The sequence below is a fragment of the Camelus ferus genome, chromosome 9 (assembly GCF_009834535.1).
Source record: "Camelus ferus isolate YT-003-E chromosome 9, BCGSAC_Cfer_1.0, whole genome shotgun sequence".
Lineage (NCBI taxonomy): Eukaryota > Metazoa > Chordata > Mammalia > Artiodactyla > Camelidae > Camelus > Camelus ferus.
The window spans coordinates 58,285,241-58,308,634 of record NC_045704.1 but is presented as its reverse complement, the minus strand read 5'-3'; the positions used below and the strand labels follow the sequence as shown (position 1 = coordinate 58,308,634).

At 47.1% G+C, this 23,394-nt stretch overlaps 1 protein-coding gene across 1 annotated transcript in view; it reads right to left on the bottom strand.

Moving 5' to 3' along the window:
• TBX15 (T-box transcription factor 15) overlaps positions 1–22,904 on the bottom strand; it is a 103,899-nt gene extending 80,995 nt beyond the window's left edge. Inside the window, exon 1 of the mRNA XM_006184287.3 lies at positions 22,189–22,904. Within this exon, the coding sequence (XP_006184349.1) occupies positions 22,189–22,393 (205 nt within the window). The 5' untranslated portion in view covers positions 22,394–22,904. The remainder of the gene's footprint in view (positions 1–22,188) is intronic.
• Positions 22,905–23,394: the final 490 nt, after the last annotated feature.

The following is a 23,394-nucleotide window of genomic DNA, read 5'->3' as shown; positions in this document are numbered from 1 at the left end:
AACGGTCATATCACTCAGAAGAAATTGACAAATAGCACAGAGCAGGTGCTCCTGGGCTGACTGGGCAGCAGCTGAGGAAACATACAGGTAGACAGTCTGGGCCCAGAAACCCTGGCTTCCCCAAAAGAGTGAAGGAAACCCTCCCCATCATGCCTGCAGGGCAGGCCCAGCCCTCAGCCAGACCCCAGCAGAACCAGGGGAAATCCCACTGCACCTTCAAAGGCCCTCAGAGTGTAAGACAGTATTCTGCGTGCCTCCAGCTCATCTTCGACCTCCCAGCCCATTGCCCAGGGTAAGGGGACACTGAGGCTGGGGGGAGAATGCTCATGGAAAATCGACAGCTCCACCCCAGAACTCGGCTCAGACCCGGCTGAGATCTTGGGCAGCTGGTCTTCATCTGTTTCTCCACCACTAAAACCAGATGACTAGTCATGCTGCTGAGTATGACATGGTTGGATTTCTGACAGTTTATTTTTGTTGACCATGATGATGATTGACATTAGCACAGAAGAATTAAAGGAAATGATTGTAGACTGATTCAAAATAAAATAAAATAAAATAAGATGACTAGTGGCTCCATTTTGGGTGTTTCCGAGAGACTTAAATGAGATTGTCATGATTTTCCATTCTAGGACAGACAATGCTCTGAGAAAATAAACTGCTAGACAAATGAAAAATACTAGCAGTATTACACTGATGATATATTTTTTTGTGAAAAGTCAGCAGTTTGGCTGAATTGTCTGGTCAGTTGGTTTGGTCAAGAAAGTAAAGCAAACAAAACGCAAGGTTATGATTAATTCCATGATTAACGAATTAATTGCCAATTGCCATGCAAACATATTAAGCACTTACTGCGAGGCAGGGGTGGTGCGAGGACTGGTGATACAAAGGTAAAGAGAGATTCCACTAGACCTGTGGGAAATGCCAGGTCTAGTCAAGGGGGTATGCGAACAAATGATTGTACTCTAATATCATCACTACCGTACGCGATTAGAGGTATAAGAGAAGCAGCCCTGGACAACAACGGAAAGGTTGACCCTGTGATACAGCATCGACCTTCAGAAACAGACTCACCAAATACCAAGGCAGACAGACTGATGACAACTGCCCACTAAACGGCACATTTATTTGTTACGGAATCTGCAAGGGACTCGTAGTGATTTTGTTTGGTAACAGAAGGTTAATAGACATATTTGTTTACTGTTCTTTGGACTTAATCAAACCTCTCACTGAATAATTTCAAAAACTAAAGAACCAAAAATGGCCCCACAATTTGTACTCATTTCAGATTTCACAGTGGTAGGAACACTGGGTAAAAAGTAAAGAGATGACCTGTAAGTAGCAGCATTATTAGGCAATATTTCAATCGAGATAACTTCAGATAATATGTTTACCACCATCGAGCTCTGGGTTTATGTTCTCCATGTGCCTGACAGACTAAGCTGCATTCCATCAAAACAGCAGCTCATCTGCCAATTCAGTGGAGGATCCTAGCCATCAGTCAAGTGAAGGAGACAGATAAATGGAAGACAAAGCAGTTGTTTAAAGCCATGTGGACAAAGGAAAACGTTAACCAAATGTTTCACTTTTAAACTTGTGTTAAATTCAACTTGGTGTTTCATTCAGGTCTCAGTATCATTCTAAGAGTTGCAAATGTTGGGCAGAGCTCCCCGAGTTAACCTGCATAAAATTAAATTTAATTCTAATTTAATTCACTTCCAGAATGGTATTCTGTTGCCAGTGTTTAAACCCTGAAGGAGTTTCATTTTCCATGACCTCTATAAAATAACAAGTTGTATTTGCCACAACCAGAAAAACATCCTGAGCCTCATTTGCCTAGGGAGCTTGTAATCAGATCTTACTTACTGCCCCACGTTATTTCAACAGCCACAAGTCATTCCTGTTAAAACAAAAAGTAATTTTCTGTCCTTGCTACAATAACGAATGTTCTCAGTTATGACATTTATTTGGGTGCTGGCAGAATTGTTAAAATAATTTTTAAGATACAGGTTCCAGAGCACTCATTTCATAGGCCAAATGAGCACTAACCAATCCCAGGCATCTCTAAGGAAAAAAGAGTGGTTTCCATACCTGTTGCCCATCAAAGTCATCTGGGGACTTTTCTAAAACACAGACTTCACCTCCTCCTCCTCCTCCCCATCCTGATCTCCTGAAAGGGATCTATGGATTGGGGTCCCAGAATCTATCCTGGAAACTTACAGACAGCCTAATCTAGAACCTTGTCTGATGTGTGGTGTCATTAAAAGAACCAAGGAGGCAAATCAGAGGAGGAAGGTTGATGGCCATGGGGGCTTAACAGTTTCTGGACAAATCAAGGAAAGCTGATTATAGACTGACTCAGATGATCAAGAAATTGGTTTTAATCATGCTATATATGGTGATGACATTGTATTTAGGTCAGAAAAATGACCCTTCTTTGAGGTCTACCCAAGTACTAAATTACTTTGTGGTGAAATGACTTAAAGTCTAAAATTTGCTTTAAAATGCACCAGCAAGAAAGTAAAAAGAGAAATGGGGACAATCAAAGATATTGATGGCATTGAAGGCGGAGGATGAGTTCATCAAGGTTCATGGTACTGTCCTGCTGAGAAATGTTCATAATAAAATGTTTTTTAAATTATCTGAAAGGGAACAATAATAAAAGCAGAGCCCATCTCTAATATACAAGGCTATTTTCCACTAGTTCTGAAAGGAGCTGGCTGGCACGCTACGTTCTCCCCCACGTCCATGGAGGAACAAGGATGCAGAGAGGGTAAATGAGGGACCTGGACTGCCAGGTGTCTGTTACTCAGAGTAGGTACCTGATATTTGTCCCTTAAAGGAGCCTCTCCATTCACTATTCTATTCCGAGAATGGAAATAGGGCCTTTACCCAGTCAGTAACTTAATATTGAAAAGTTGACTTCTGTAAAGAATTTTGAATTTTTCTTAAAATAGACACTGAAAATAGACACTTTTATTTTCACTTAGAAATACACCGGATCTGTGAATTTGGCAATGCAGGAGATAAAATCCAAGTCATCAAGTATACAAAAGGAGCCCATTTTCAAGCCCCAGCAAAAAATACAGAACCTATTAAAGGAAGATATGACTTACTTTGAGCAAATTTGGTTTATGAAAATTTGGCATTACCAAAGTGATAGGAATTTGGCTTCATTTCCTCAATGGATTTTTCTTTGCCCTTATAGCATTTTACTCAATAACACCTAAAAACAACAAACATCTTTCATATATTGAAAAGTAAGCTTATCAGCCAAAGAGTCTATGTACACATTTGGTGAAAATTCATATATTTCAAAAAGTGAAGTATAGCAACATGTAGCTATGAGTCCCACTGGTTAAAATTAAGTATAAATTTATTTACAGAGACTACTCAGATATCAGAAGAATTGGTGCTGATAATATTTTGCACTCGTATGTAAACTGGCTATTTCGTTAATGCTGCCAGATTAAGAAGGAAAGACCCAGAAGCTTTAAGCATGGAAACTAGTTAGAGGACTGGTGGTTCTGGTTGGGCAGGTGGAAAAGGGCCACACTTGCCATCTCTAGAGAAGCATGTGATGTGGATGTTGGGTTACAGTCTGTAAAGAACACAGTCCCTGAGTCAAGCACAGGGAGCTTCCCTGTTTGCCCAGGCCCCCTTCCAGATAAAGGCACCAAGCTGCACATTCAATCTTGAGTTACCAGGTGCTTCGAGCTTTTTTGAAAAGAATAAATGTGCGTGGGATTAAAAAGTCAGTTTGGGGATTTCTCTAAGACAGAATGGCCCCAAATGTCATTATCACTACATCACCTGATAGGGATGGTTAATAAGATCTGGGTTAGGCTGTCTTGTAAGTCACGAAAGGCACTGGCACAGTGATCAAAACACCACTTTCCCCAGAGTATTTGCACCAAGTTCCTTAGCATCCTGGACAACTGTACTCACTCCCTGTACCTAGTGCAGCTCAAAGGCGAGGCCTCTCCCAGTACCCTGCAGCTCAAGACCATCCCACCTCCTTCTTCACCCAATAGGGCTCGCACCTTTGTGAAACAGAAGTGATTATCATAGGGACCACACAGTGGTGACCTTCCGGGCTGACTCTCTGTGTTATGGATCCTGACCTTCTGACTGTGAGAGATCTTAAGGGAAGCTTATCATTTAGTTAATTATCAGGATGTCTGTGAATGAATAATGAACTTCAAGCCTCATATGGGCAACATAGACTCATGAGGATGCACTTCCGTGTTTGAAGAGCCCAGTTGTTCTTCAGAGATATGCAAATAGGATACTGCATGACCTAGGACTAGATTTTGGTAAGTTGTCATGTGCACCCCTCCTGAGTCTGAGCTCCCAGGTCATATTGCCTTTCTAAAGAGGATTCAGAATAAGCACTAAGTTGGAATGGTGGGTTCCCCAAAGACACCAGGACATTCAGCAATTCCTAGAATCTGTTGGCTATTCACGTTTAGGGTCCCACAAAGTTACAGGAGTATCCTCATGATTCAGGATCAAAGATATTCAACTAGAGAAAGACAGACTCGGAGTCATCCTGTTGTTTACACCTCAACTGTGGAGAAGCTCTCTTTTCCCCCAACTTGGAGCTCCAGGCATCAACCCACCCCAGGTCCATCAGCCTTCATGTAAGTTTGTCTCCACTCCACTTTGTTTAGAATTTAATGATGGCTTGAAAGCCACCAGCCCTGCAGAACCCACAGTGATCCAGGGTCAGTCCCAGCAGTCAGCCACCATGGTGGGCATGGTAACCAAGAGCCCAAACAAAGCCAGGTTTGGGGAGCCTTTTCCTCTAAAGCAAGTTCCAGCTCCCCACAGCAGTAAGGCAGGTTATAAGACACAAAGAGTGAAAGGGGATAACAAAGTGAGGCTGTTTTTCTCCTTGATGATCTGAGTCAGACCCAGGACAGCACTAAGGATTTTATATGTAATTTGACAGGTACCAGGAAGTCCCTGGCCCCTTGTCCCTCTGAGCCCCTGACTCTTTATGACTGTGCCGGTTCTGAGTAGTGCAATCACAGAACTGCCTCACATTTCTCAGCCCTCCACCTTACCCAAATGTTGCCTTGTGTGTCAGAGGGTTCTCTCCATTTTTCCCCGACGAGTCACCCTCTTTCCCACTGTGGGGCTGAGCTCCGAGCTGGGAGACCTCCCGTCAGTTCGCTCACATCTCCCGATGGCTGGTGGGAAGAATTGCGATCGTTCTGCTTCAGTTTACCCCAAATCTACTGTCTCAGGCAAACTCGGGCGATCTGTCTTCCATTTAGAGATGTTTTTGCACTTCTCTTTAACACTGGGGATTTTCAGATTTTCAGGTTGCCTTTTACTCTATTTCTTTTTCTCCCTTGTTGGGGCAGAAAACAGGCCGCCGTGGACGTAAGGCCTGAAACAAGTCGGGTAGGATGAGGCAGGGTCACTCCCCCAAACGACTTGTGCTTCTCGTTGCTGATGGCTCGTCAGGGGACAGCTCCAAAACAGAGTCCATGCAGGGGGCGTTCTGCAAATCCCAGCCACAACAATGTCTTGTTAATAGCACAGTCAGCTATTCTTTCCTTTCTTACTAAAATCCAGAGGTCTTATCTCCATTAGCAATAGAGACTTGAGAGCACAGAGATATCAACTGACACATCCAAGGTCACACCTAGAGGCAACTGGTAAACCCCTCATGCTGGGCCTCCTGTACCATCTTGAAGCCAAATCATCTGTAAAGTGGCTGGAGTGTTTACCACACCCACCACTACAGTTTGACAACTACCAATTCAGTCTAGCAAATGTTCGTGGAGGGCTGACAGGGGTTCAAGGCTGACAAAGACACAGTGCTCTCCAGGGTTTTCCAGTCTAGTCAGCTTACAAAACAGTTAGGCCTTCCAAAAAGTTACCGTTCAAGGCAAAATGTATTAAGTGTCACAAGAAAGGTACAAAGTATTGATTTCTACAGGCTTATGCTTTACCCCTTTTTCAGTGACTGATTTTAAAATGTAGAAGAGATCATCAAGAGCACTGTGATGCTTTTTTGAGAGTGTTATGTGTGTATTCGTGCACAGAGATGGCCCAGAACACAGAGAGACAGCCAGTCACTGTCTCCTGGGCTACAGGCAGCCATTGCCCAAGAGTCTAAAGGTTAATGCCAATCTCACAGGACATGAAGAAGACAACAGGTGTATATCCTGCCATGGAAAGAAAGGACTAAATTCAAATTACTGCCCTGCTGGCAATGTGAAGACTGCAGGGATTCAGTGGAGCCAAAGGCAGGACAAGAGCCTTGCTCACAAATGGGAATAATCAGATTACTCAGTGAAGACCACTCCCCCATCAGTAGGAGCTTTCTGATGATGATGGCCAGTGAGGGATCCCTGTATTTTTACCATCTTGGCTACACCTTTGAGAGTTGCAGGTTACGTAGGTGAGACTCCCTTGGGACTATAAAATCGCAGAAGCACACTGGCACCATTTTGAAAGGAAATGATAGAGAGACCCCTAAAAGAGCAGTTTCCCACGGCAGACTCCAAGGGAAGATAAAGTTGGTGACCTCTGAGAATGTCCTTCCCTTCTGGCAATACCCAAACTGTATGTGAGCTCTGCAGGGAAATGTGTAGATTTTTTTTTCCTCTGAAGTCATCATATGTTTGAATCTGTGCATCATGTCAATTAACATTTGTATCAAATTGTTCTTTTTCATCTTGGACAATTTCTGTTATATTAGGTGCTTAAGATGGGTCTTGAAAGTAGGATAAGCTTTCTTCAGAAGAATTTTTAGGGAAGGAGAAAGAGGAAAGTACTCCAGAGAGAAGGAGGAGAGGGAGCCACTGCATGGAGGATGATGCAAAGTTAGTCCAAGGAAATGCACTATCCCAAAAAGATATCTGCATGCCCATGTTTATTGCAGTATTATGCACAATAGCTAAGATATGGAACAAAGTGTCCATCAACAGATGAATGGATAAAGAAATGAATATCTAAATATACATGTATGTGTGTGTATGTATATATATATATGAATATTATTCAGCCAGGAGAAAGAAGGAAATCCTACCATTTGCCACGTGAATGGAACTTGAGGGTATTACGCTAAGTGAAATAAGTCAGAGAAAGACAAATACTGTATGATCTCACCTCTATGTTGTATTTTTTAAAAGCTGAACTCATAGAAACAGTAGAATGGTGATTACCAGGGTGGTGAGGGGGTAATTAAGGAGATATTAGTTAAAGGGTACAAACTTGCAGTTAGAAGATGAATTAGTTCTGGAGAGCTAATATGCACAGCACTGTGATTATAGTCAACAATGCTGAGTTACATACCTTAAAGTGCCTGAGACTAGATTTTAAATGTTCTCACCACAATAGGTGGTAATTGGATTTCAATATATAAATGTATCAAATCAACATGTCAATTAAAAAAAAAAAGTCAGCCAGTGTGAAGGGAATAGGGCAGCAGTGGAGGCAAGCTAAGAAGGATCGTTTGGGACCATCCTGTGTCTGACACTCACCAAAAGGTTTCTCTTAAGAACACCAAAGAGTTTCTTGTTCTCAATTTATCCAAAGTATGATTGTGGGCACAGTAACACTGAGCACAGTCTATGGGCCTGGCACTGTGCCAAGCACTTTGCATCTGTTACCTCCACGCTCACAGCGGCCCTGCCGCGGGTACTGTCACCTTCACTTTACATGCACACACCTGAAGCGCAAGGGTAAGCCACTCGCCCGAGGGCACACAGCCAGAACTCTGTGCACAAGTCATGTCTCCCCGACCTGGATCCCACACTCTTCTCTGCTGTGCAATCCGGCCTCTCTGGCCTCCATCTGCTGTCTTAGTTGCCCACACCAGCCGGTTTCTTCTGCGTCTAGAATATGAAGCACAGTCTGCTTTCTATAGCATTTCGTACTCATTCCCCAACAGAGGCCATCCAGTGCAATACAGGGTTGGTGCCTAGCTGGCAGGATGATGGACAAAAACAAAACAAAACAAAACAAAAAAAACCTAAAATTTCAGAAAAGATGCTGGATGAAAACACCTCAAAAGTCTACCTATACACATGCCCCCAAGTTGCCCTTGCATTAAAGCCAGATCTGTCATTCTCAACACTCACCAGCAATGAGCCACACAGCTGTGGAGGCCTAACAATTTGGGCAGGAAAACAGACAAGCAAAGAAAAAGAAGAATGCAGTCAAGCCCCAAGGAAAAAATGTTAACATCCGGAACCAATTCACCCACGCAGGCTGGGGAACAGTTACACCCAGCTCTCCATAACACCCCACCAGCCGCCCCCCAGCCCTCCCCACCACACACACACACACACACTCACCAGGGCTTGGTTTACTCTCTGCTCACGCCTACAGCAGTCAAATTGCCCTGTGTCTGTAGGAAGTGCCTCCTGCAGTACCTACCACCCAGTCAGAATATCACAGAGATGCCTTAAATCTCTGTGATGTCACAGTTTAATCTGGGTAATGCACATTTGCACCAGATGGCATCTAACATTCCCAGGATGAAGGCTGGTCAGGCAACCAGTGCTCCAAACACTGAAGGAAAATTGAAATGGCCAAGGCCTGGCTGGTTTCATACCTTGCAGCATCTACCTTTCTCAATGGACAGATCTCATGGATGAGACCCAGTAGGTCCCCCAAGACTGCAGCATTCCTCTTCTCTCTGTTTCAAGAGTTTGGGTCCACGTGGGTTGCTTGGGGAAGAAAAGGGGCCCAGAGATTCATAAGCTCCTGTTGCTGCAAGAGCATATCAAATCTCATCAATCACCGCAGCACAGAGTGAGGTGAGCACCAGGAGAAAGTCAAGCTTTAAAACAGAGACTGACCTGACATTTTTCTCTTTTTAGCTTCTAAAGGCCACTCTTCTATCACTGTGCAAGACAGACAGGGAGATGATCGACTTTACAGTTAAATAGCCAAGAAACAGATTAATGCTGAAGTTCACACACCAAAATCGGTTTGGAGGGGTGGGGAGCATTGTAGTTTTTCTCCAAATCCCTGTTGAAGGCATCAGACCTCCTAAGAGAGGAAGGTTACTCGGGGACGGGGAGGTGGGGTATAGGGAGTAAAGGATGACAGAAGGACAGTGAGCAGGTCGATCACAAAACCTCGAAACACATTGTTAAGTCTCCTGAAACTCACTGCTGGGGTCACATCCACTTAAATTGTGTCAGAAGAGTGAAGGAGTTGAGGGTGTACGAGTTTATCGGGATGCGAGATTTCTGCAAATAACTGATCGCATACTGAACTAGGCTGCTCTAAATAGAGCTGTTCCAAAATAAATGAATCAGAGCATTCACTCAGAGGTTAAAGTTAAAGCCGCGACTCTGAGAGCGAGTGTATTGCTGTGGGTCCTCAAGGCAGTTTCCTAATCCTTGGGCATTAGAAGGAAGCCACTGTGGAAATCAGAATCTCCTCCTTTGTAAATTCAATCCATGGCAAAGGGATTTCAGCTGTGATTGCTGAGTTTGAAAAAAAAAATCAACAGTACTTAGAAATGCACGAATTGCTCGTCACTGCAACTGATATGTTTCTAAGCTGTTCCATTTTGAATCAATTATCAATAAGATTCCATCCATCCCGTCATGAATGGAGAAGGGAATGGGTAAAACAGAGCAGTTAACGTTTCCCCTGAATTTCACTGTATGAGGGGATTTAGGATGAGAAGGTTTTAGATCAAATTCAATACGTATCCACCGCATTGCAGACACTGAGATTTCCGTGCATTAAAGTCAAAGAAAAGCCAGTCACGTTGGGAAGCCTGCATTTGCCCCCCCCCCCCCAAAAAACTATGGCTTAAGAACTCAACCCTGTCTCAGAGGCTTCTACCAGCAGGTATGAAGAAGGCACCTTTGGACCAGAGGGACTGTAACAAAAGGAAAGGAAGAGACACCCAGACACTATAAATGAGCTCTCGCTCGTGGGTGATTTACCAGTCTCTTTAGGGAGACAGCATAGACAGCAAGCATCAATTTCCATCTACAAAAGTTCAGAGTTCTCCCCAGAGCACTGAAGAATCATTGCAGTGGGGAGCAATACAGTCTAGTGGTTAAGACCTTGACTCTGGAGCCACATGGAGCTGGGTTGAAAACTTCTGGCCAGGCCACCTAAAGTGAACTGGAGCTGTGTGTGTGGACAAGTTATTTAATCTGTTGGAGCCTCAGTATCCTCATCTGTCAGTGGGGAAACAACGACCTCCCCTTGGAGGACTGTTGGGTGCCTGCAGTGGGAGAACATGAAGGAAACCATCAGCACAGTGCCTGGTACAGGGCATCCCCTCCGGCCATGAAAGCTCTACGGTCAGCACTGCAGGCACGCTGAGATAAGATGATGCTTGTAAGATTGGAAGCATGCTGACATCGGTCTTGAAGACAAAATATGGAGCAGAGAGTCTACATTGAAGACTGAGAACGGAATCCCAGCCAGGGCAAAGCAGCTCCCGCCTCTGGATGGTCGGGCAGGACCCCAGCACTGCTGGTGAAGGGCCCCGGGCTCCTTGAAGGAGGAAGGCCTGGGGAGGCATCCACCTCCGTTCCCCTTCCCCTAGGAATGCACCTTCTCCCTCTGCCGCCAGGAATCAACAGAAACAGTCTAGGGTAAAACTATTTTCTTAAAAAAAAAAGAAAAGAAAGTAAATGATCAAACCCAGGCTTCTGCTTTCTGGAAGGAAGAAAATTGGGCAAAACTGTGCAGGTAGATGTGAGTTCTAACATCTGCTGGTTCCCTGAAAAAAGACTTCCCAGTCTCTTCTTCCCCAACAGTTTGCTTAGTTACAGGTTTTCCCTTCATTTCATCCCTTTACTCACTCTCTCTTTCCTTTTAACTTGACCAAGCAACACTTACAAATCCTTCAGTGCTGCCTCAAGCTAATTGGTGCAACTGGCTCATTTTGCCCGGAATCCTGGGGGTCCATCAGAATACAGGCTTCACAAACAAAGCCTTATGAAAATGAACGTTTTCTATTTCCTATATGATAAAACCTGAACTTTGGGGGATTTCTGGGCTCCAGAAACTAACCAAAGAGAAACATGTTCGTGTTATTCCACTTTCCTGCATCCAGAAAGGCCCCTCTGTCCTCGGCCAGAGCTGAGTTCCTGAGGAGCTGGGAACGCTGCGGCTCCCTGCCCCACCCTCTGCCCACCCCCTCTTCCTACCTTATGCCAGCTGGCTGATCCCCAGCCCTGAAGCCGGCTCTCCCTCCCTCAGATGCCCATTCAGGTGCTGGCTCTTTGCTTCAGGGGAACTCCGAATAACAATGGCTCTCAGAGTTCAATGGGACTTGATCAAACCACACATACTCAAAATACTCTGTTTCTAACTGTAAGTTTATACACCAAAGGCAGATCCCACTCGAAGTTCCAAACATCCCATTTCAAGCAAAAGACTGGGTGAGAGGTGCGGTGGCTGCCAGAGGTGACAATTGGCCACAATCTCTTATTTACACTGGTCACCGAGGTGAGTAATCACTATCAGATAATTCGATTGACAGGAATAACAGGCACTGTGCTAAATCCATCGTTCCTAGATGTGCACGATCTCATTTAATCCTCGTGACCACCTCTTTTTTTTTTTATTTTTCTTTACCTCTATTTTTTTCTGCCAACAAAAGTACTCTGTACCTCCATTTAAAGAGGTCAGCAGTGCAGAGATGTCTCAAAACCACCTTTCGATGAATATATTTCTTCTTGCAATTTCACAGATGCCAAAACTAGGGTTGAGAGAGATTAAGGAACTCACCCAAGGCCGTGCAACTACCAAGTGTTGGAACTACTGCTCAGATGCATGCAGCCTGACTCCAGGAACTTGAGCTTTTAAACCTTATGTAATCCATTCATTGTAACAAATAGAAATGATAAGCAGAGGAACTATCTCATTAGTGTTTTGGAAAATCACACACACACACACACACACATATATATAATTGTTATATATTATTTGTGATGTATATATAATTGTTATAGATCATATTTGGAATATGTGTCTATATATATATACAACTTAGCACAATGGCTGGCACATAGTGTTCAATAAATGTTATCTTTGTTCTCATCATGTTATCATCATCATTACATTTTTATTATTCACTAGTGTTTGCTCTATGTCGGGCCCTCATGCTAGGCTCTGGGGACAATGTCCATGCCCCACAGCAGTTTATAGGGTAGCAGTGAGGGCAATGACCAGTAAATCTACAAGCCCCGTGATGACAGAAGTCTGTGCCGGGGCTGGGGCTGCAGAGAATGGGGCATCAACTGAGGGTGGGTGGCTGTCACTGGAGTTTGGAGCCCAGCTGTAGACGTCTGTAAGGAAATAAAGTCCCACAAGATAGAAACATGAGAAACCCTCCTAGGTGCGTCCTGGGCCCAGTTTTTTTGTCTGACCCTGCCCTCAAGTTCAGCAGCTATGAATAGAGGTCTTGAATGCTAAGCTGTCTTCTGATCTATCTTGTTGACAAGCGTTTTGCCTGTTACTAAGTCATCCTTTTAGCATTCTCACATCTCTGCCAGATCAAGATCTCGGCTTAGCAGACGAGACATGGAAAATAGTTACCAGTGCTTTCCATTAGGCTCAAATAGAAATGAGGGGCAACTGATTTTTCCCGGGGTGGAAGGGGGTGGTCCACCAATTCAATTTACCAGTGATGACATTGCTTTTCCTCAATCTTCATTTTTTAAATCCATAGAGTTTTTACAGCTAATTCTGGATATGGCACCAAAAAAAAATGTTCAAAGTGTAAATAACTTATATTTCCTGTAAATTCTCTAATGCCATAGAATTCTTTTGGCAAGAGGGTCCTGGGCGTTCACACAAGCAGCAATAGATTACATCAAACACAAAGGAGTAGAAATCACTGATCCAGGACTTCTGAACATGTGATATTAATCTAAAAACTTTTCAAGAGCTTTATGGAAGCCCTTAATTCTAGCTATAAAAATCTTTTTTTCCCCCCTTTTTTTTTTGGTTTTGTGTTGCTATTACTGTTACTTTCTACAACTGCAGCAAAACTTCCCTCCTTCCAACAAAGTCAGGGATGAGTCAAGTGATGGTCAAGGTGCATTAGGAGAAAAAAATTTTTTAACGGTATCACAGAATTTTATAGCTAAAGGGGCCTCAGGTGTCATTTAAGCCTCTCTCACATTTCACAAATCAGGCCTCATCAGTGACGTTGAGACAACTTTAAAACTTTTTTTTTCAACATTTATACGTCTGCCTTTGAAACGAATATCCGTGGTTCCAGCATTAATGACAAAGTTAGCACTAGAATCAAGGTTTAATTTAAGCTAGTCTAGCCTTCCCCCTACCTTAATACATGGGTATAATCTAGAATATGAGGGCCTGTACTGAAAGCTTTGCAGTGTAGTGAAACTCACAGATAGCCATGTAAGTAATTAAGGTTTCTGAAGTGCTTTACAATTCAGTATTTCTCTGCAAGCTTGCATACACGATTAATTTTCTAACCAAAACTTTCCCCTCCTATACTATGCATAGCCCCTCCCCAGCTTTGCTGTAAAAAAAATAATAATAAAGAAATCAAATTATTAGGAAATAAAAACCCAAGGAAACTCGAGGAAAGCAAGGCTGTACTCACAATCAATTACTGGCCCAAATGCTTGCCACCCCCACTGTGAAAAGGAATTATTTTTCAGAAGCAAGAACGGAATCTGCGAACCACCCAAGTCAGCTAACCCCTAGGTTACCACTCTGGGCCCTGGGGCTTGGTGTGAGGGACGCTTTGGAACAAGGATGCCTCCAGCGAGGCAAGGCTTCCCACTCCACTGATGCTGAGCTCTTGAAGGGTAGCCTGGCAGGCTTCTTACAGAATGTAGTCATTTCTCAAACTACTTTGTAGAGTTGGGCAGTTTCTTTTCTTTCCTTTTTTAAAGAAAAGAATTACTCCCCATTGTTTTTAGTCTCAAAGAACAGCGTGAAGAACAATTGTCTGTTGTCCCTTTGTCTCGGTGGGCAGTGCCGGGTTTCTGGGAGGGGGGCATCTCTGCGGTTTGGAATTCTATGCACCCGGGGATCATCTGCATCTGGAACCGGCAAAATGACTTTCCTTTTTAACGGACTGGCCATGATATTTACTGACCCGAGAATCACCCGCTTGAAAATGGTTAGGGATTAAAAATTCTTCAGGCCAAGGGATTCTTGCTTTCTAACGGCTAATGTTTGAACTGAGTTTGATTTCTCCAAAACGTGTTCAGCCTGATGAAAGCAAAAGCTCTAACTCCCCTCAGGGCGCGAGGTGTAAGATCCTAGGGTCCTGCTTGGTTTGGGGGGTTTTTTCTCTTGATTTTTTGGGGAGGAGGGAAGGAGGACCTTACATCAAGGCCTCCCCGGTTACCCCGTAGTCCCCGCACTTCTCCAGGATGCTCGTAGAGCGGAGAAAGTCACGCACCATCCCTCGGGGTTCCGTTCCCAGCGTCAAAGACTCCGCGGCAACCCCGGGCCCGAGCGGCCCGGCAGATCGGCGGGCCCGGGCGGAGCCCCGAGCGCGGGAGCAGCAACGGGGGCCGCGCGCATCGAGGCCCGGGCGCCGCTGCCGCCCCGCGAGGCCGCCCAGACCCGGGCGAGGCCGGAGGGCGGGCAGACGCGGCCGCGGCCCACTTCGCCGACTCCTGAAAGTCGCCCGAGCGGCCCTGTTTTCCCAGGGATGGTTTCACGTAAGAGATGCGATCCCAGTTCCTTCCTCGGTGAAACGTCATCTGAAATGTTTTGGGGGTGGTGGGGGAGGGATTTGAGTTTTCAACGTGTGTGTAGGAGGTTGGAGGAGAACAGGATGTCGGGGTGAGGGGAAGTGAGGGGGAGGGGAAAGAAAGGGGGTCCAACTGCTTACCGAGCCCCTGTCTGGGGCTTTGACATCGCATTCTGTGCTGTGGGACGGTAAAGGGAAGGCGAGGGGTGGGCGGCTGGGGGTGGTGGTGCTGGGAATCAGAATTTCGGTTTATCCCGTCGACAACTAGGCGCTAAAACTAAGGATCCCGGCTATGTATGCAATAACGACGTTCAGTGATCCTTATCAAGGGAACTCTACTGTTACTGTAACACTGGTTTTTAAAAGAAGGCTACATTAGTATATTACTTGTGTAATCCAAAATTATGGGTTGGTGTTTTATTGTTGTTTTAGTCCTCTAAAGTGTGTGGCAATTTGGAAATAGCTCATTTGAGCCTCGGCAACTATATTGTAGAAAATACAAGAGGACAAACAGGGAGAAGATGTTGAATATATTCCCTGTATTTTTAGATTATTTTCCCCAAATCACATTTCTCTCATTATTTCTATCATCATCATCATCATCATCATCATCATCATCATCATCATCATCATCATCATCATCATCATCATCCAGATTTCTCTTAATGGTTCTGTTAAACTCTCTGCATGGAAGGACATGAAATCACTCTTCAGAATACAAGGTGGCATTCTATCCATCCAAAATGAAGATGGCATTATTCACAAAAGTAAAAGCCAAATTTAGTTAGAAAAATTTCCACTCTCCCTGGTCTTTTAAATTATAGCTGCACAATCTCATTTTCTGGTGTTTTCTCAAAGGCTTTAGTCAAAACCATCAATTAAGAGTTAAGTAAAAACGCCAATAACTAGAAGTCTCAAGTCTGGGATTCTCTTGAATTGTCAAAAGATACCTAGAGATGACAAAATTTCTGCCGCCCCCTGAAATTTTAGGTGTTCCCAAATTGTTAAACTGTCCCTCTCCCAATAGCAGCTTCTTTTCTCTGAATTTTATCTGTGTCCCATTCAGAACTTGGTGTTCACACATAAATTTGTGTATAAACATATACACTTGTGTATATACTAATACCCTGTATAATACTTATTTTGTATAAAGGTCAAAACTAGACATTAGCAGATAAAAATACAAGTAAGTAGCGATTTAAAGGCCTGTTTTCACTTCTGGTATCAAATGTTCATCATCAGTTTGTAGTCAGCAAAATGTCCTGCCCTGCCTCAAAGTGAAGCCATTAATGGCATGGAATAAATGTTGATTTGTCGTCACCAGTTGCTTTAATTCCCCACCTCTTCCCACTTCACCTCCGGTCCTCCCTACTGAGTCTCATTTTCCACCCTGACACTTAGAGCAAGGGCCTCACTTAAATTAAATAATGATTATCCTTGCCCAAAGAAGTGTAAACAGACCCTAATTTAAAAGTTTGCTAATTGCTCTTCCCATTGCAGACCCCTGAGTATCTCAGTCATGAACATATAAAATTCAAAGTGCACTAGAAACCAAAGGCAAAGCAAAAATAAACCACATGGATGGGAGAAAGGAGGGGGACAAATTCCACATTTTACCAGCTCCCTGCTTTTCTCTGTGGAAAAATATCCCAAAAGGTTAAAACTAGAAAACCACTTAAATATTCTTCCCTTGCTTGACTACTTTGTCTTTTGGGAGTAAGAAAGCAATTATCCAGCTACACCCCCAAGAATAATCACTGGATAGCTTTCTGCATTTCCAGAAAGGAAAGTGAAATGCCAATCTGCTCTTTATCCCCGTGGAATTTGCACAGTTCAGACTTGCTTTTTTTTTTTTTTTTTTTTAATCTACAGTCACCTACAGAACAAGCTTCCAGGTTTAAGAAGTAATCATTTTTCTCCTGGGTGTGACAAATAAACTTTCAGTAGAGTCCATAATCAGAATCTCAAAAAAGTGCTCTCATCCTATTAATATTATATTTTTGGCAATAGAGAGAATGTGACAGATCTGGAATATTTCACTCTTTAATACTAGTGTTGCCCTTGGAGAGGCTCAGATGAACAAAATGTTTAGGTCTGCTGAACCAAAGTGTATTTATACCTCCCTCCTTGTGGCTCAATATGAAGGATTAATGATGAGGGACTTGCTTCCATTACACTCTTGTCCACACAAAGGAAAGCATACAAATAAATGGGGGCACACAGACCACCAATACCCAATCATTTCCGTTTTGGCTCCCAGGTTCATGCCATTTTTTGCTCCCTCCTCACGTGCCAGTATATTCATTAAATATTTTAAACTGATTTTCTTTAATAATTAAAAGATGCTCAGGATATCATTTGAAGTAATTGGAGGAGGGTGGGGGAAGAGTACACAGGAATCAGGCAACCGGTATGTGTCAAAAGAATTTTAGTCCGAGCGCCACAGTAAGAAACTTAATTCCCACTTCCCCCTGCATGAGCGTCACCTCGTGAACTTTTCTTTCTGGGAGTTTTACCTATAAAATCAGGAAACCTAAAGTGGCTAGCTCTGAACCCAAATAAAGTGTTCAGTGAGAAAGAGCGTCGGGTGGGGCGTGCAAGATGTGAATTCAGAATCTCTGCGCCCCTAGGCTGTGAGCTGATCTGTCCAGGAAAGCCTTCACCGCCCATTAGGTTTGTGTTCTTCCTACCAGTCTCTGAGGGGCAGAAGTGGCCGAGGCGCAGGGCAAGGGACTGTCCTGCATGGCGTAACCAAGAAGCCAGAGGACCATCCATCCTCCTCCTGCCTCCACACGCTTGCCTGTTACCCCTTCGCCTTCCACTCGCTTCACATGGGTTTCTGAACCGCATCCCGGGGGACGGGGATGTGGGGCGAAAAGCGGGGGGGGGGGGCAGCCAAATGCGGAGGTGCAAACCACAGCCCACTCCACCTCCCTTCCATCACAGTCCAAACTCAGCATCAGGGTTTTCCCCGTTCCCTGTCCTCCCCACTGCCCTCGAGCAGTTTGCTCCATCTTTGGGATGGAATGGGTTCGAATTATTTCTTTCTTTGAGTGCCTTCTATCCTGCCACCACGCCAGGACCGGAGTTATATACACAGAACTTCTCTATAACCTTCCCCACTGCGCGGGGGACAAGGGGTGCGCTCTCCCAGTGCAGTCCATCCAGGGGTCGTCTAATTTTGCTACCGTCCGGGGGGTGGTGCGTGAAAAAGGCATTTGGCAGCCCTGCCCCAGCAAGCCACCATCCTCACTGGCCTACAGCGAATTCAGATCTTGCCTACCGCTTCACTCCCTTTCAGAATAGTGACACAAGGTCACTTATCAAAGAGATAGCCACCGCGTAAGGCCATTTTGACCTGGCAGCAGGGAGCTTTGGGCACGTTCAGTAGGCCCCACACTTGGCCCGTTCGCCAGGCGCAGTCCCGGCACCTAGAAGCCTGCACCAGTCCGGGACGCACACACCACCGAGGAACCGGAGTTCTCGGCACCGGATCCTACCCCAGGCAGACCCTTGGGCGTCTCGCCCAGCGCGCCACATACCCTTGTACTGCGGTCCAAGCCCCGACCTGCACCGTGGCTGGTCCTTGCCTCGCAGAAGCACATTCTCCTCACTGGCTTCAAACTCATCGCTTTTTTTTTCCATTACTTAAAAATCAGTGGAGTCACTTCCTTCGTTTTAACCCCCTGTTTCCCTATGGGGGCGGTGGTTGAGGGGGTGATGTCAGGATTAAACTTCTGGAGTTCTATTCTGAGCAAACAAGCCATAAACTGGCAGATTAATTCGAGTGATTAGTTGATCTCGATAATTCGAAGGAAGAAAAGTGCCCTGGAGCACTGACTGAGAGGGCTTTCCTCGTCTCGTTTCATTAAGGGTTGCGCAGACGGGTGCCTGGAGACTGCGAGAGCCTGACATGTGTGCACCTGTGTGCGGGGCGCAGATCTATTCTCGGGGCATCGGTGTGCCTGCTTCGTGTGCCCACCTGCGTGCGTCGCCACCTCCTTAGGCCTCCGGAGCGCCTGGGCTGCAAGGCTCAGGTCCGCGAGCTCCGGAGGGGGAAATCCTTTCGCAGAAGGTTTAGATTACTTTTCTCCGCAGGAGATCGGGCCTCAGCCGCACTGGCTGCGGATTTGGGCGGGAAAGGCCCAAACCCGACCTGGCGAAGGCGGGTGGAGCCGGGGCTGCGGTCCCAGCGCAGATGGCGCCGCCGCGTGCCTGAAATATACTTCCAATGCTGCAGCCAGAGCAGCTGTTCCCGGCGATCCTGGCTCAAAAGTTTCCTCCGTTGTTGCTGTGTGAGAGGCGGGGACGAGCCGACCCGAGAGCCAGGCTTTTCAGAGACGGGTTTTGAGATCCTCCCCAGCCTGCAAGAGGCTGAGTCCCTGCGGCTTCTCCAGAAGACAAGGAGCGCGGGCCTGGGTGTAAAAATGAGGGTATTTCACAGGCCCTTCTCCAAGGCCCAGAGGGCCTCGGGGGTTTTCAGGGACCACCTGGGTCGGTGGGAAATTTTGAAATACATACTGTGTGTCTTCTGACGTGTGAGGGCCTACAGCGCGCAGGCCGAGCTGGTCCCCCGCTGCTGCAGGTTGGCGCCCCAGGCTGCGGGCGCTCAGCGCCCACTAAAGCCTGCTCTGTCCGGACGCCGAAAGAAAAACGGGCTGTGAAAAAGCAAAAGGCCACGTCTTTGAATAAAAGTGAAACATTAAAATCTGTCCCTTGGGTTGTCCCAGGATCCTGGGATTTTGAGGGAGGCCTGAAAATGATAGTACCGGTCTGAGAGAGGGGATGGTGAAGATGATAAATGCAGCCGCTCTAAGGCGAGTGCCGTGTGTGTGTGTGTGTGTGTGTGTGTGTGTGTGTGTCTGTGTGTGTGTGTGTGTGTGTGTGTGTGTGTTTAATCCTTCCGCAGCCCCGCAAAAATTTTTTTTTGTTATGGGTTTTTTTTCTCCTGTTCTTAAATTCTTATCGGCCTGGGGGGGGGGGGGGGAGCCAGCAGCAGTCCAGCCCCTTCTTCTCCCATCAGGAGAAGAAAATTTAAAGATAAATGTGAGGCTCAGCAGGGCAGAGACACGGCCCTGGGCACAATGGAGTCGCCTTCACCCCCCTTTCCCACCTCCACTACCATACACACAACTTTGAATGTCGCCCTGCCTTTGTGTTTGCTAGGGCGCTGTATTAGAGACGGAAAGAAAGGCCTACAGGGAACCCCAAGCCCTAGCGTGCCTTCCACTACCCTCCCGGCTCACAGCCCGAAGCTCTGCCTCCTCTACTCCCCACACACGGCGGAGTCTCCACACCCGCGCGCTCTGCGGTCTTTTTCTGAAAGATCTTTTTTCATCCTACATCCGGTTCATCCAGTTCGTAAGAAAGTCGTGGCTACTGCGGGGACTCCAACTGGGAGATCCCGTCGGCCTAAGACGGGGCGGGCCCAGCGGCAAGCAGCCCCGCTCCGCAGAAGGCCTGCGAGTGCTCTCGGCTTCCAGCTTCTTCCTCCTCCCAGACCTTTGCCCCACAAACATATTTCGTTTTCTCTAATCCAAACGCCCATCTTTTTTCTTTAAAAAAAAGTGATAAAGGCATTGGGAACTGGTCAACTGAACCCTCTGTTATACAAAGTTCTATGTTAGGTCCTCACCTCCTACACCCTCCCGCGGGAGCGAGCAAACAGCATTCTAGACACCCGGTCCTCGTGTTCAAGTCCCTGGACTTGTCTCTCCTTGTCGCAAAACCTCATTTTTCAAATCTCCTAATTTTTGACTGAGGAGGACGGCGGAAATAAATAAAAACCTGCCAGCTGAGTTTCTGATTATGATTCCGCCTGTCGGTCCTTCTGAACACCCGTCCCTAGACAGGCTCACTATGACCTGTCGCCCCCCTCGATAGAGAAAGGTAGCTGGGGACAGGACAGGGCGTCTGCAATGCGCAGTTAAAAAAACTTTTGCCTTTTCCAGCGTCGGAAAAATAAACTAACCTCCCCAATCGTGAGTTGTCATAAGGCCTGAAAGAACTTCACTAAACTGTGGAAAGCCCAAACGAGATTTTAACAGGAAATAAGTGCGGTGAGGAAACAGTCTGGCCAGAGATGGGAAACACACATTAGCCACACGTTCCTTTCTGGATTGCCCACACAGGGGTCCGCGTGGACAGGCACCCGCATCCAAATACAGGGAAAGGCTTGAGCGGACGAAATAAATCTCCTTTTAATTTTCTTTTCACCGACTAATAAAAATAATTCCCCAGCACTAAACCCAAATACCGTAACCGGCCGCAAGAACACGGAGAATTCATAAAACTCTGTCTCTGCAGGTCACCCGCTAATCGCGTTATTATTAGCCTCAGGAGCATGGAAATTGAACTGTCACTGCCGAAAGAGAAAATGTAAGCGACAGCTGTCTCTCCTTGGGTCGGCCAGCTTTCCAGCCCCCAAGCTCCTGAGCCTGCGGCCGCCCCCAACCCTTTGCGGGCCGCCGCCTCCTCTGGCTTGCGGGCGGGCGGACTCAGATCTACTCCCCAGCCCCAGCTGGTCAGCAGGAGCCCCTCCAGAATAGTTTTAGAAGTGCTGGAAAGTTTCTGACGCGCTAAGCCAAGCGGAGTGTGTGTGTGTGTGTGTGTGTGTGTGTGTAGTGTGTGTAGTGCGCGCGCGGGCAAATTTCTTCCGACAACAGCTGTTCCCCTGGGCTGTTTTGCACAGTTGAAATCTTGGCACTTAATACAAAACATTAAGTTGTTTCCCCCCTGGTCCGAGAGTTCTGTTAAAATACTGACATCGACATCCGCCCGGTGTTTCATGCATTGTGTGCGTAAAATGAGCAGAGATCCAAGACGCACGTTCCTGCACCGCTCCCCCAAATACGCAGAGATGTGGGCCCTAAAGAGTGGCCCAGGAAGCAGGGTAACGGGGGCCAACATCCATTTCTCTTTCCACAAATGCCAACGAAGTATAAATATAATTATGCTCCCTCGTCACCGGGAGTAGGAGAAGCACAACAATCTTGAGTCCCAGAAAAGTTCGTGGGGTAAGGGACAGGACCGAGATTGAAGGCTAAATGTGACAAATAGGGCAATTCCCACAGGGGTGTCGGACCGAGAACTCCGAGCCAGTCCTCGGGGCTCTCAGAAGCCTCTCTCCCAGCTCCTCTCCGCTCCCGCCGCGTCACCTTAGATCCGCGCCGCTCGTAACCCCAGGGGCCTGCAGCCCCCTCAACGGCACCGTAAACACAGCACTCTGCTCCCAGAAAGAGAAGGGGATGCGAGCACGTAGGCCTCCTTGCTTAAGGTTGGCGACGAAAATGCAAGGCTCGGGCCAATTCCCCCAAATTGGTTCCGGCGAATGTGCGGAAGGCTCAAGGCATTTGCGCGAAGAAAAAGAAACCCCGGTTGGAGCAAGACAGCGTCACGGCTGGGGCCTCCCTCCTCGCCACTCTCCCTGCCGGCGCCGGCTAGCCGCCCGGCGAACCTCTCCGCCCGTCTCGCGCGGTCTGGCCCTACGCACTCACCCGGGTGAGGCTCCAGGCCGTGTGCGGCCGCGTCCTCCGTGTCTCCGAGTGGGCCCGCGGGGCTCAGCGCCTCCATGGACAGGTCCAGCCCCTTCTCCTCCCAGTCTCGCAGTTTCCGCTTTTTATTTGAGCCGATCAGGGCTTCAACAGAGAAGGCATGTGCTCGCGAGCTCAGGGCGACTGCAGATCTTCTCCTTTCACTCATCTTAGCCGCCCGCACCCCGGCCTCCGCTCGCCCCCGCGACAGAGGGAGCAGCCCGAGCCCTCACGCTCCGAGAGCCCGCCGGGCAGGGCCCGGGAGAGGCGGCGGCTAGGAGGCCGAGACTGAGGCGTTGGCTCCGCGGGTCCTCGGCACCCTCCCCCTGCGCCCTCCCCCGCCCTCTGCTCGGACCGACGCCCCTAGCTGTCCCAACCGCTAGGAACGAGCGCCCCGAGCGCCACCCGCTCGCTGCATGAGCGCCCGAGTCCTGCTTCCCACCCACCAGGGCAGGCGCTCACAGGCTGTGCAGACTGGACTTCATCTTTTTTTTAATTCTCTCTCTCTCCTCCCTCTCCCTTTCTCTCCTCCCTCTCTCCCTCTTCCTCTCTAGGTCTTCCCGTCCTTCCTCTGATCCAAACTTCTGGGAAACTTTTTTTCTAAATTCCTCCCTTCCCGAGGAGCTGGGGGCAGGCCGTGCGCTCCAGTCCGAGGGGCGAGGGAGAGGGAGGGGGGAGGAAGAGAAAGACTGAGGGGGGGAAAAAAAGCCAGCCCCCGACCAATGGCGAAGAAGGAACAGGAGAAACCCTAAGAGCGCGGGCCAATGAGAGGAGGGGAGAGACTGAGTCTCGGGCCAAGGCTCCTAGCCGTTCGTCCCCGGGATGCTCCTGGGCCGACTTTAACCCCTGGATTCCCGGTCCTCCACGGTTCCTTGAGGCGGATGGGGAAGAGAGTGGAAAGTCGAGGTCGGATCTGTGCCGTTACAAACTCCTGCAAGTCCCAAATCCATACCGTTTCCTCACAAATCTCCTGGATCTCACGGACGCTGGAAGCTCAGAGTCATTTTAATTACGGATCTGGAATTTGGGGGCTCTTGACAGAATGTCATCCCGTCCCAATATGCCAGGAAGCGACTCTGATAATTTCTCGCTTGCCCCCGGATGCTTTTAGATCTGTTGGTGCCGCCTGGATTTCAATACATAGGTTCCTATTTTCCTACTTAAAGATTT